Here is a 13,083-nt window from a genome sequence, read left to right on the forward strand (position 1 = left end):
GTTGGCACAAAAATAAACTAGACTCATTTCCTGTCTTCATGGAACTTTAGGGGAGATGGACAAGTAAACAAGTGCACCCAAGTGTGATAAGGACTGGGTCTGCTGTGTGGGAGGCGGGGGCATGAAGGAAAGAGCTCTGGGGGCCAGGAGAGGCTTCACAGAAATGTGAAGCTTGAGCTGTTTTGAAAAGTGAGTGGAGGTTTACCGGCTAGATGAGGGTACAGGGTGGGAAGTAGAAAAGAGAATTCTAAACAGATGGGGTGTAGCCACTCCAGGAAAAAGTGCTGGAGTCTCCCTGGGGACAGCAGGTTGAAGGCACAAGTAATAGTCTAAGATCACCAAAATGTTTGGTTCACTGTTTGAACCAGGGGGACAGGCACAGGCACTTTCTGGATGCTGTGAACTTCTGTGATGGGGTAAGAACAGCAAGATCCCAGATAACCCAACCTCCCTCTTTATTAAACACCTACAGTTTGCTGATTTCTATTTCAGGCCACCCTGGGGAGCAGGGGAGGGAAGAAAGAAGTATAAGACACTCTCCCATGCATGTACTCATAATACGTGTGATACAAATACCGCACACAACTCACATTTGTATATTATACAGTTTGCCCACCTACAAGCCTAAGTATCTATACATCAGAGACCATCAGAGAAAACAATTTTAAACTCCCTACTCCTCAACATTTACAAGACCTAAGTTATAAGACATATTTAGGGAGACTGGCTAAAAGTTAAGCAATAGAGCCTTTCTTTCAGGGGAAGTTTTCTCCAAGGTGACCCTACACTGAACCCCAACATAGAAAAAAAAGAAAACAAAATGAAACAAAACAGGGAAGCCTGGGTGGCTCCATCGGCTAAACATTTGCCTTGGGCTTAGGTCATGATCCCACAGACCTGAGATCGAGTTCCGTATCGGGCTCCTTCCTAAGTGGGGAGCCAGCTTCTCCCCCTGCTGGCTGTTCTCTCTGCTTGTGCGGTCTCTTTCTCTCTCTGGCAAGGCAAGGCAGGGCGCTGCTCTTTGAAGCAAGTATTGGTAGGAATTCTGCTGTCAGGCCACCAAGACACATCTGAGACACCTGGGTCTCAGGGAAGCACAGAGATAAAGGTGCTTGAACCTTGGAAAATGCCAGCGCATCATGAGCTGTGCGCTTAAACCACACGGTTTCATCCTTTCATACAATTATTTTTGTTGTGAATTATGTTTTGGTAAAGAAACCTCAGTTTACATTGAGAGGAATTCTAAGACGTAATGTTGTGATTATTATAAGGACGTTTGATATTAAGGACATGGTCATATCCAGCATAAAGCCTGCTCTACAGCTGCCAATGAAAAGAAGTGCTTCTCAGGAAAATGGGTTTGTTTTTATTTTAAAGACCATCTCAAGACTGTGTACTTGATTATGTTTCTTGCCTTGATGGCTGGTAGGAAGCTCAAAGCGAACATTTTGGCCCAACTCTCACGCATGTCAGGGAACTTAAAACATACATATTTATCTCACCCCTGGCTTCCTCTTTTTTTCTCCGACCTTTGTTTTCCCTTTACTCCAATTTTCTTATTTCTTTATTGATGTATTATGATGATTTTTATAAGACACCTCAGAGCCTTTGTGGAAAGAACTGGTGAATAAAAGAGTTCATAAATTTAAATTTTGGGGTGCCTGGGTGGCTCAGTGGGTTAAGCCTCTGCTTTTGGCTTAGGTCATGATCCCAGGGTCCTGGGATGGAGCCCCGCATTGGGCTCTCTGCTCAGCCGGGAGCCTGCTTCCTCCTCTCTCCCTGCCTACTGCTCTGCTACTTGTGATTTCTCTGTCAAATAAATAAATAAAATGTTTTTTTAAAAATTTAACTTTTACTTAGTAATTCAATGTAATAAAATATACACATCATAAATAACAAATTACCTAAAACTCACTAGCACAAAGCTTACATGCACATTGCACAAACATAAAACAATATACACAGAGCACACATGCACATAATTCACAATCACAACACACCCTTCATGTTACATTCCCATGTAAACATGCACACATACACACATGTTGTGCCCATACCAAGCTGCTCGGCAAGGAGCCGGCCCTTCTCAGTGGGAACAACCCTCTCTTCCTCCATGTCACACTTGTTCCCAACCAGGATAACCTGTGCATTGTCCCAGGAGTAGGTCTTGATCTGAGTAGCCCTAAAAAGAGACAGAGAGAGGACAGTGTTAATGACATTCTGTTATGCTAGCAAAGACCCTGCAAAACTCAAAGACGTGGTTTCCCTTCTGGGGCTAGCTACACCCAAGTTGTATCAATGAACTCAGCTGAGGACAGATGGACACCTGCCCCAGCTCTGCCTGCAAACCTCAACCCAGATCCTAGAAGCCTTCCTCTAATACATCTGTCCATCCCTCTCCTCAATGGAAACACCTATCTTTTTAATTTTTAAAAAAGATGTTATTTATTTATTTATCAGAGATAGAAAGAGAGAGAGCATAAGCAGGGGGAGCGGCAGAGGGAGAAGCAGGCTTCCCACTGAGCAAGGAGCCTAATGTGGGACTTGATCTCAAGACCCTGGGATCATAACCTGAGTCGAAGGCAAAAGCTTAACCGACTGAGCCCCCCAGCCATCCCTGAAACATCTGACTGACCACGATAAGTCCTTTCTGAAAAGGACTCTCCGATGGCCCCCTGACTAGCTGTGTGATGAAGTCTAGAACCCTCAGGTGTTGACCATTCACATCCTTTCTCTCTAGCTTCATCCCACTTCCTCCTACTTCTCACTATCCCGAAATGCTCTTCCATGGCTTGTGCCTTTACCTATACTGGGAGTCCCTTCCCCACACTAACTCATCCCCCAGGGCCCAGGGCTAGTCTCATAATTCCTTGGGGGAAGCCTTCCCAGGCTTTCTCAGGCCCAGCTAGCCTCTCCCTGATCCCCTGTGACTTACAAACATTCACTGAGGCCTCAGATGGTGATTCTTTGTGGAAACCAAAACGTCAGCAGTGATTTCCTTCACATAGAATGGTTATGAAACTTTTTAAAAATGCTTTTCTGGGGGCTCCTGGGTGTCTCAGTCATTAAGCATCTGCCTTCAGCTCAGGTCATGATCCCAGGGTCCGAGGATCAAGCCCCAAGTTGGGCTCCCTGCTTAGCGGGAAGCCTGCTTCTCCCTCTCCCACTCCCCCTGCTTGTGTTCCCTCTCTCACTGTGTGTCTCTCTCTGTCAAATAAATAAAATGTTTAAAACAACAACAACAAAAAACTTTTCTGTAGGGGCGCCTGGGTCGCTCAGTTGGTTAGGCAACTGACTCTAGATTTTGGCTCAGGTCATGATCTTGGGTCATGGGATTGAGCCTAGAGTCAGACTCCAGCTCAGTGCAGAGTCTGCTTGTCTCTCTCCCACTGCTCCTCCCCCTCCCTGTTTGCTTGCTCTCTCTCTCTCTTAAATAAATAAAATCTTTACAAAACATTTTTCTGTATTTTTCAAAATTTTGAAAATGAGCATATGCTACTTATATAATGAGAAACAAAATTTTAATATAATGAATAAAATAGGAACCTTGTATTGTGGATACATCTATTTGTGGGGATAGGACTCTCTCTAATTACCCTGTCAAATAGAAATGATTACTTCTCCTTTTGGTCCCCTGTACCTTTACCATGGCACCTGTTACATTTGGCTGGATTTATAAGTCCCTCCTTGAAGGTGAGGATAGTCTCATTCATCTCTGGAGTGCCAGTCCTCAGCACAGAGCAGAGAAGGTGTCAGCAAGTGTCTGATGAACGGATAAGCCAGCTAATGGTTAATCCCAAAGCAGATCTTAAATGTGGCCCTGTCACTCTAACTCAAGCCTAACTGCAACATGGACCTATTAATGACTCTGCTCCTAAAGCTGATCCCTCACTAATCTTCTCTTTCTTTAAGGGTGAGAAGCCATTCCTTCAAGGTACAGAATTCACTCAGCCACATTTGTTGTGGGCTGACAAAGCACCAGATTCTGTGCTGAGCACTGGAGCTTAGACGGCTAGTCTCGAGCCACGTTGCTAGGAGCAAAACTGAAAGGCCAGAGCTTGGGAGAAAGAGACACTCAATCTTCGGCCTCAAGGCAGATAACTGGAGCCAAGTCTCCATGTCTCCCCAAACTACTCTTCCTGTCCTCTTCCTCCCTCCTCCCACCCCCATTCACTCCCAGCTCCCAGATTAGCAACTCAGGTTATTCTTGGAGAAATCGTCACCAGGTGTTAAAATCACTGTGTTCCTGAGACAGAAGGAACAGGGACTGACGGTGAACGGGAAGAAGGTCAAGGCCAACAGGGAATGAGCAGCGTGGAGACACTTAAAGAAAGAGCTCATCCATGATAGGAGATGGGGGGAAAGACGGAGAAGGAGGGAGAGAGGAGGAGGGGAGACAGATCACGACTGAAGAGAGGAGAGGGAATAAAAAGGGGGGAAAGGAAAAGGGAAGAGAAAAAAGGAGTAAAGAGGAAAGAGAGGAAGGAAAGGAGAAAAAGAAGATAGGGGGTACTTGTTAGAAAGGAAGAGAGAGAAAGGAGGAAGGGGAAGGTGACCACTAGGCTGAGAAGGAGAACACAGATCACTGTGAATGACAGACATGTGGACTGCACCCCGGACAATCGGCAAAGCCACTCTCAGCTCAAGCCTGCAACACACCAACAGTACTTCACAGATCATGGCAACTGTTCTGTCAGAGAAGGGAAGTCCTCAAAGGGTAGCTATTATGCTAAGGGGAGCAGGAGGTAAGCATAGCCCTGGCCAGCACTGCTGCTGTATGCCTGGCCTGTTCAGCCTCTCTGATTCTGAAGAAGACCCATGGCACAGATGTTCCACCTCCTCCCATCCTCATCCTTTGCACTGGGCAAGGCTCCTGGCCCTCCCTCTTACCTATCCTTTCCTTCAGCTCCCTTCTCCCTGTGAGTTATGCTCCAGGAAGGAATTTGTACATTACTCAGAGGTTGTACCTCTGGAGCTAATTTCCATGGTATACTGAATCTTTATAAACTTGGACTGGATGTACTCTTGACCCCCAGCCTAGGGATAAATTTTATGGGGAAGTCATATGTGGATTCATTCACTACTGTGACCAGAATGATTTTCGCAAAACATTAATCTGAACCTGCTAATTCCCTGTTCAAATGTCATCAGCTAGGAGATAAACTCCTAACTCCTTACCCCAGCACTCAAAATTCTTCAGGACCTCTGGTCTTCCACTTCCACCCCTCACTTACCTCTGGTCTTTGCACATCTGCATTCTTTTCCTGAAATGTTCTTATCTATTCACCCCCTGGCTAAGTCTTACAAAGTCTTACATCTTACAAAATGTAGCATCTGAGTCAACAACTCTAGGATGTCTTCCCTGCTAACCAAGCTGGGTCAGAGCCCTCTACTGGGTTCCCACAACCCTGGTGCGTGTCTCCATTACTGCACATCATGATATTCTCACTGCTTGCTTGGTGCTCTGTCCTCTCGTCTCATCTACATGCTCCTTGAAAGCAGGAGCCATGTCTGATTCTTCTAGATTTCCCTAGCATATAACACAAGGCCTAGCACACATTAGATTTTTCTAGACAGTTTGATGAATAATGAATGAGTGAGGTGAATGAATGAATGAGATGAATGAATGAATCTCATACCAATCTTGGACAGCATTGAAGGATTCCTCATTGGTAATGTCATACATCAGAATGAAGCCCATGGCCCCACGGTAATAGGCTGTGGTGATGGTCCGGTATCGCTCTTGTCCAGCGGTGTCCTGCGTAGGAAAAAGAGTTAGCCTCCTAGAAAGTCTACTTTTGTTCCTAAAAAGTCCTCAGAATAATTAAAAAAAACCCAAGGTATATTTAAGGAGCACCTATTGTGTGTCTTGTATTGTACTTGGTGGGTAGAATAAAATGTTTTTTAAAAACCTCATAAAAATTGGGGCATCTGGGTGGCACAGTAAGTTAAGCATCTGCCTTCAGCTCAGGTGATGATCTCAGAGTCCTGGGATTGAGCCCCACATTGGGCTCTCTGCTCAGCTTTTCCTTCTCCTCCTGTTCCTCCCTCCCCCCCCGCCCCGCCATGCTCTCACTCTCTCAAATAAATAAAAATCTTCAAAAAATAAATAAAACCTCATAAAATTTAATAAGAAAATAATTGAGGGGCACCTGGTTGGCTCAGTCAGTAGGGCAGACAACTCTTGATCTCAGGGGGTCATGAGCTAGAGCCCCATGTTGAGGGCAGAGTTTACAGGAAGGAAGAAAGGAAGGAAAGAAGGAAGGGAAGGAGGGAAAATAATTGAAATTTCAACAGAAAAAAGGGCAAGAGGAATAAACAATTCAAAGGAGAAGAGACCAGTGAATAATTATTATATTAAAAGATTTGAACTATTTTTTCCTAAGATTTCATTCATTCATTTGACAGAGAGAGGGAGCAGCAAGCAGTAGGAGAGGGAGAAACAGGCTGGTGGAGCAGAAAGCCCGATGCGGGGCTCTATCCCAGGACCCTGGGATCATGTCCTGAGCCGAAGACAGACACTTAACAAATGAACCACCAGGTACCCCAGATTTGAACTATTTTAAATTATAATCCCCATTATAGATGAGGATATAGTGAGATGTACAACCTCACACCTTGCTCATGGAAACTTGGTTGAGTCTTTCTGAAAATCAATTTGGAAGTATCAAGATCATTAAAAATATTTGCACCTTTAAAAAAAAAAGATTTTATTCATTTATGACAGAAAGAGAGAGTGAGAGAGGGAATACAAGCAGGGGGAGCTGGAGAGGGAGAAGCATGCTCCCCGCTGAGCAAGGAGCCTGACGTGGAACTCGATCCTAGGATGCCGGGATCATGACCTGAGATGACGGCAGATGCCTAATGACTGAGCCATCAAGGCTCCCCAATATTTGCACTCTTGACCCAGAAATTTTCCTCCTCAAAATTTTTGCTACAAAATTAGAAAATCAGACCTATGTACAAAAATATTTGTTGGGACATGCAGCAGTGCTTGTATATGTGATATAGTATCACTTTTCTAACTATAGATGTAGAAAAGAAAAGTGGAAAAAAGCATATCAAAAGATTAATAGTTATTATCTCTGTATAAGAGTCAAGAATTACAGGGATTTTAATTTTTTTCATGCACTTTTATTTTATCTACAATAAGCACATGTTGCTCTTATTTAAGGAGAAATAAATATTTTGCTTAAAAAATAACCAACACAATTCTTTATCTCAAGCAGATCACAGCCCAGTTGGCAAGACAGAGGTGTAAGCAAGCAAGCAAAAACAAGACCAACAATGTGGCGTCACTGGAGCACATTGGGATGCTTCACAAACGTCCACACAGCCCTTATGTGAGGGACCAGCCAACCATCTCTGTTTCATTACAATTTCAGAATGCATGATCCTTGAGCATGTATAAAACATTTCCTCATATATTAGCTTATTTAAATTTTATAAAATCCCTGTGATGTAGGTATTATTAGCATTTATATTTTATAGCTGAGAATACAAAAATGCAGCCAGGGCATGTGACTTTCCCAAGGTCACAAAGTTGGTGACACAAACTATGCCTTAAATCCAGGACTTCTGATTCCAGATCCAAAGCACATACCACTAAACCTTAATCAAAGAAGGATGTATGCACAAATATTTCCTGAACACAATCTACAATGATAATAAAAACAAATAAAGGAACAATAATAACTACACCATGTCATTATTTGTACATATGTTGCACCTGTTATCCACATACTCAGAAACACTCTGTAGGTTACTCCATTTTACTCCAGATGAGGAAATTGAGGCTTAGACAGATCACCACTATCAGAAGTGCAATTCAAAATAAGTCTATGTGGCTTCCCTATGACCCTGCAATTGCACTACTGAGTATTTACCCCCAAAGATACAGATGTAGTGGAAAGAAGGGCCACCTGTACCCAGTGTTCATAGTAGCAATGGCCACAGTCGCCAAACTGTGGGAAGAACCAAGATGCCCTTCAGTGGACAAATGGATAAGGAAGATGTGGTCCATATACACTATGAAGTATTATGCCTCCATCAGAAAGGATGAATACCCAACTTTTGTAGCAACATGGAGGGGACTGCAAGAGATTATGCTGAGTGAAATAAGTCAAGCAGAGAAAGTCAATTATCATATGGTTTCACTTATTTGTGGAGCATAACAAATAACATGGAGGACATAGGGAGATGGAGAGGCAAAGGGAGTTGAGGGAAATTGGAGGAAGAGACGAACCATGAGAGACTGTGGACTCTGAGAAACAAACTGAGGGTTTTGGAGGGGAGAGGGGTGGGGGATGGGTGAGCCTGGTGGTGGATATTATAGAGGGCATGTATTGCATGGAGCACTGGGTGTGGTGTATAAACAATGAATTCTGGAATACTAAAAATAAATAAATAAATAAATGTAAAACAACAACAACAACAAAAAAAAAAACCACAAAATAAGTCTATATGACTCCTACACTCATTACAATTATATTATGAATTTATACTATGAATATGTAATTCATAGCCATGAACCATATTTTGTGTCATCTAAAAATGGAACAATCACTATGCCTGCCCTCAAAGAGCCTCAGTAAAAGAGCAGAGGTAGCTAAGACATACACTGATAGACTGATAATAAGAAGTATGTGGCAATATGTCTTGAGTTCCAGATAATCAGTATAAAGAAAACATGTCACACAAATCAGGTAAGGTAGAAACATGGTGATTTTGAGTAATTATAGAAGATGTCAAAGTAGAGATAGTGTATCTGTTAGGATATACTGAGTTACTCAGTAACAAAGCAATGCCTAAATCTCAGAAGCTTAAACAAGGTTTTATTTTTTACTATTACTACATATCCATTAAGAGCTGGGTGCTCTGCTTTTTGTCTTCCTATTCCAAGATAAAGACCAACAGAGCAGCTACCAGAGGGAAAAAGTGTGAGTCATGTGCTGGCTCTTAAAACTTCTTCCACTTCTCCCATTTCACTAGCCAAAGCAAGTCATACACCCACATCCAAGAAAATGCAATCTTTTAATATGCCCAGGAGGAGAATCATAAATGTGGCAGACAGCGTAGCTCCCACTAATGGAATCTGTACCAAGTCCAGAAACACTGGTCTGAAGATGTGCTTATCTGACAATAGTAGGAGGACAACATGGATTTCTTTCTAAAGAAGAATTTTCCAAGCAGAGAAGTGAAGGAAAAGTTTTTGCCATTGAGTTACTCCAAAAGAAATAAAGGAATGATAGGAAATGGGAAATGGGTAGGTGCTAAAACTAGAAAGAGCTTTAAAGGCTGTGCTATGGGGCTTGGATTTTATCCTTTTTTTTAGGCTCCATGCCCAGCATAGAGGCCAACATGGGGCTCCAACTCATGACCCCAATATCAAGACCTGAGCTGAGATCAAGAGTCAGACACTCAACCAACTGAACCACTCAGGAACCTCTGGACTTTATCTTTTAAAATGAAAGATTTTGAGGCAGGGAATTAACATAACTAGATCTTAACTTTATTTAGAAAGATCACTCTGGCTGTGATGCAGAGAATGGACTGGAAGAAGAGATGGAAAGCAGGAATGCTAGTTAGAAGATCTTTGCAGTGGTTCCAATGGGTCCCAGTAAGCATTTGAAATAGAGGGGTAGCAGTGAGAATGAAGTAGAAACAGATCCAAGAGATGTTTAAGAGGTGAGCTATAGGACATGGTGATGGATTAGAGGTGAAGAGATGAGAAATTAAAGATAACAGTTATGTTTCTGGCAGGGCTTATTCTCTCCCTGTTCTCAGCAATTCAGCTCTGGCCCAGACTTGCACAACCTTACTCAGAAAAACTGAATCTGTACTTACTACTCCCACCATTCTTGGGGAGCATATAAATCTCGATCTCCTTTTGTTGAGCATGGTCCTTGGGTATCTTTTTATAAAAAAATATTTCATTTACTTATTTGACACACACACAGAGAGAGAGAGAGAGAGAGAGATCACAAGTAGGCAGAGAGGCAGGCAGAGAGAGAGGAAGAAGCAGGCTCCCTGCTGAGCAGGGAGCCCCATGTGGGGCTCAATCTCAGGACCCCGAGATCATGACCTGAGCCAAAGGCAGAGGCTTAACCCACTGAGCCACCCAGGCACCCCTGGTCCTTGGGTATCTTACTCTTCCTCTCAAGTGGCTTATCAGAGTATTCATTCTAACCACATACAGTACTTCTCCCTAAGAGTTCTGGCGAATATAATTTTCTCCATTTCATAACTGAGTATGCAGATGAATTAATTAATGAATGAGTAAAAAGATGGATGAGTGAGTGAACACGTAACCCTGGAAATTTTAGGCACTACTGAGAGAAATCATCAGCTTGCCATATCTATGCATAAGTTGTGTGTGTACCTCTGGAACCTGCCAACAGTATTTGATCCACTCCACCTCCACATACCCTTGCTTCAGCTTCCTGAACTCCTTGGAGTCAACACCATAGATGAGACTCCTTCCACCCATCGGCAGGGCAGGCCTCAAATCTTGTCCTATAGGGTCTAGAGTTTATTCAACCATCCCAAGCAGTGATATAGAGGCCCAGGCAGGATTTCTGAGCCGCTGCATGGCTAGCAGGTCTCAACTCTTCTCTCCATCTGTGTTGTAGCATTTCCTGTGAGAGGTGAGAGTCCCCCACCTCTTGACTAGAGCCTGGCCCTGTGTGCCAACTCTTTGACAGGAACCAGTTCCATCTCCATGCTCCTAGTGCCTAGCATAGGGCTGTACATACAGTAGGGATTCAATCACCACTCGCTAAACACAAAGGCCACATAGTTTTGAGACTGAGTGTGGTCTCTGAAGTTAGACTCCTGGGTGTGAATCCCTATTCGACCACTTACTATGCAGCTATGGTAGGCAGCCTCTAAAATGCCCCCCAAATCACTGTCCCCTGGTATTTATGCTCTAATGTAATCCTCTCCTTAGGCAATTTTCCTTTCTGAGTGGTATTCTCTCCATCTATAAAGTGGGAATAAAAGTGGTATCTACTTATTATGAAGATTAAGAAAGTTATTATATTTAAAATGCTGGGAATGTTTCCTAGTAGATAGTAAGTGCCATAAAAGAATCAGAATTGTTATTTCTGCACTTCCAGAGTTAGCCCCAGGAACAGGGCCAGCTTCCCAGGGTCTGCCCAGCTGGAGTAGATGAGCTTCATGAAATGTGTCACTTCCCACTCATTCAAACCTGCCCAGGGCTGCCTCCAGCCAGAGTCTTCCCTCGGGGAGTAGCAAATGGTCTGATAGAAAGGGATTGGATGAGCATAAAAGTTGAGAAGGGTTTGGTCTGACTCTCAACTCTGCATTCATCAGTTGTGTGATTTTGGAAAGCTTGTTGCTTTTTATTTTTTTTTTTTTAATCTCTCTGAGACTCAGCTTCCTCACACCTAGACTAGAAATAATGATGCCTCCCTTGTAGGCTGTTTGCAATTACAGAAGATTTTTTAAAATGTCTAGCTCATAACTCCTACTCAAATATGAGAGTACATATCATTTTCATTATTACTTAACTCTTCTAAGCCCTAGTTTTCTCATTTGTAAAGTGGTGATAATAATACCACCCTTGAAGTGCTTGTGTGAGGACTACAGATAATGTATTTGTAGTGCCTGGCAGAAGGCCAGGCACACAGTAGGTGTTTAGTAAAGCCCATAGTAGCTCCTGCTACTACTGTTGATATTGTTGTTATGGTTATCTCACTTGAAGAAACACAAGGTTGGAACAACAACAATCCAGCTCTCACTATCCTGTGCTCAATGGAAAGTAGCCCAGAGAATTGCTCCTGAACCTCCCTCTCTCTTTTATTTTTAAAAATCACTTTGACAAACATTGATTCCCCTCCTACTGATGAGAGTCAGAAATAGAACCAAAGAGGAGACAGGAAGGAGGAGAAAGAGGCATGACTCACTGACTACTTGAGGAAAAAGACCATGTCATCAAAAGCAATCAATTCACTATGAAACAGGCATTCATTGAGCTCTTTCTGTGGGCCAAGCATTACACCAGAGAGTGGACACCAGGGTGAGCAAGCCACTGCCCAGCCTCCAGCAGCCGCACATGGCAGACAGACACACAGGCAAGGGGGAAAGAAGTTAACATCAACTGAACACCTACCATGTGCCAGACATTTTGATAAATGCTTTATATACAGGCTCTCATTATTTACAGTAATAAAATAAAACTGCTAGTTGAACATTGTTATATCCCAGGCACCATGCTAAGCACCTTTCCTATTTTATTTAATCACCAAACAGCCTTGACAAACTCTTATCTCTATTTACAGATGAGAAAAAGTTAAATGACTTGCCTAAGATCCTGCAACCAGTTCATAGCAGACAGAGTCAAACCTGGGGTCTGTCTGATTCCAAAGCCCATTCTCTTCCCAGGATGCCCATCATTTCCCATCGTTTCTCTTATCTGTTGCAGCAGCCTAAAGCAGGATAAGTTTGAGTCTCCATTTTATATATAAATTAGCTGAGGGTCACTGAGGTTAAGTAAACTGCTACTTAGATAGAGTCAGGATTCAAATTCTGTCTTTTGACCACAGCCTGTGCATTTTCAATACAACCTACAGCCCAACCAGAATATTCTTGATCCCTTTATGCCCCCTAAGATAGGATCCAACACACTCTGCAGCATACCATCCCCCCAGATAGGAGGTCCTCTAAGGCTTCCTGGGGCAAATGATCTCCCCTCCACCAGAGGGTAAGGCTGTTCCCACAGAGCTTAAATACAATCCCATGTGTCTGCCACTCAGGTGCTCAATCAATATTAGTTATCTTCTTTATCTTCCACTGACTCACCAACCCAACACAGACCCTTCATTTCTCTCTAGAGTTTCCTCATGGTCGCCTACACGTGCCACACTCATTTCTGCTCCATATTTCTGTTCATGCTACTCTCCGCCACATCTTCCCTTTCTCAGCTCCTCCACTTGTCTTGACTACCAGATTGTTGAATTCTAAAGCTAAAAGAAAACCTTAAGAGTTTTCAATTTACCCTCTTGCTCAAAATAGGAATTCATTCTACAGCATACTTGTATTGAGTGTTTCTAATGCTGGATG

At 43.1% G+C, this 13,083-nt stretch overlaps 1 protein-coding gene across 2 annotated transcripts in view; it reads right to left on the reverse strand.

Moving 5' to 3' along the window:
- Positions 1–13,083, reverse strand: part of RAB3B (RAB3B, member RAS oncogene family) — a 78,552-nt gene that overhangs the window by 21,640 nt on the left and 43,829 nt on the right. For both annotated transcript variants that reach the window (XM_059137066.1, XM_059137067.1), the window contains exons 3-4: positions 5,640–5,758; positions 2,058–2,182 (exon numbers count right to left, since the gene is read on the reverse strand). In XM_059137066.1, the coding sequence (XP_058993049.1) occupies positions 2,058–2,182; positions 5,640–5,758 (244 nt within the window). The remainder of the gene's footprint in view (positions 1–2,057; positions 2,183–5,639; positions 5,759–13,083) is intronic.

Source organism: Mustela lutreola, chromosome 10 (genome assembly GCF_030435805.1).
Source record: "Mustela lutreola isolate mMusLut2 chromosome 10, mMusLut2.pri, whole genome shotgun sequence".
NCBI lineage: Eukaryota > Metazoa > Chordata > Mammalia > Carnivora > Mustelidae > Mustela > Mustela lutreola.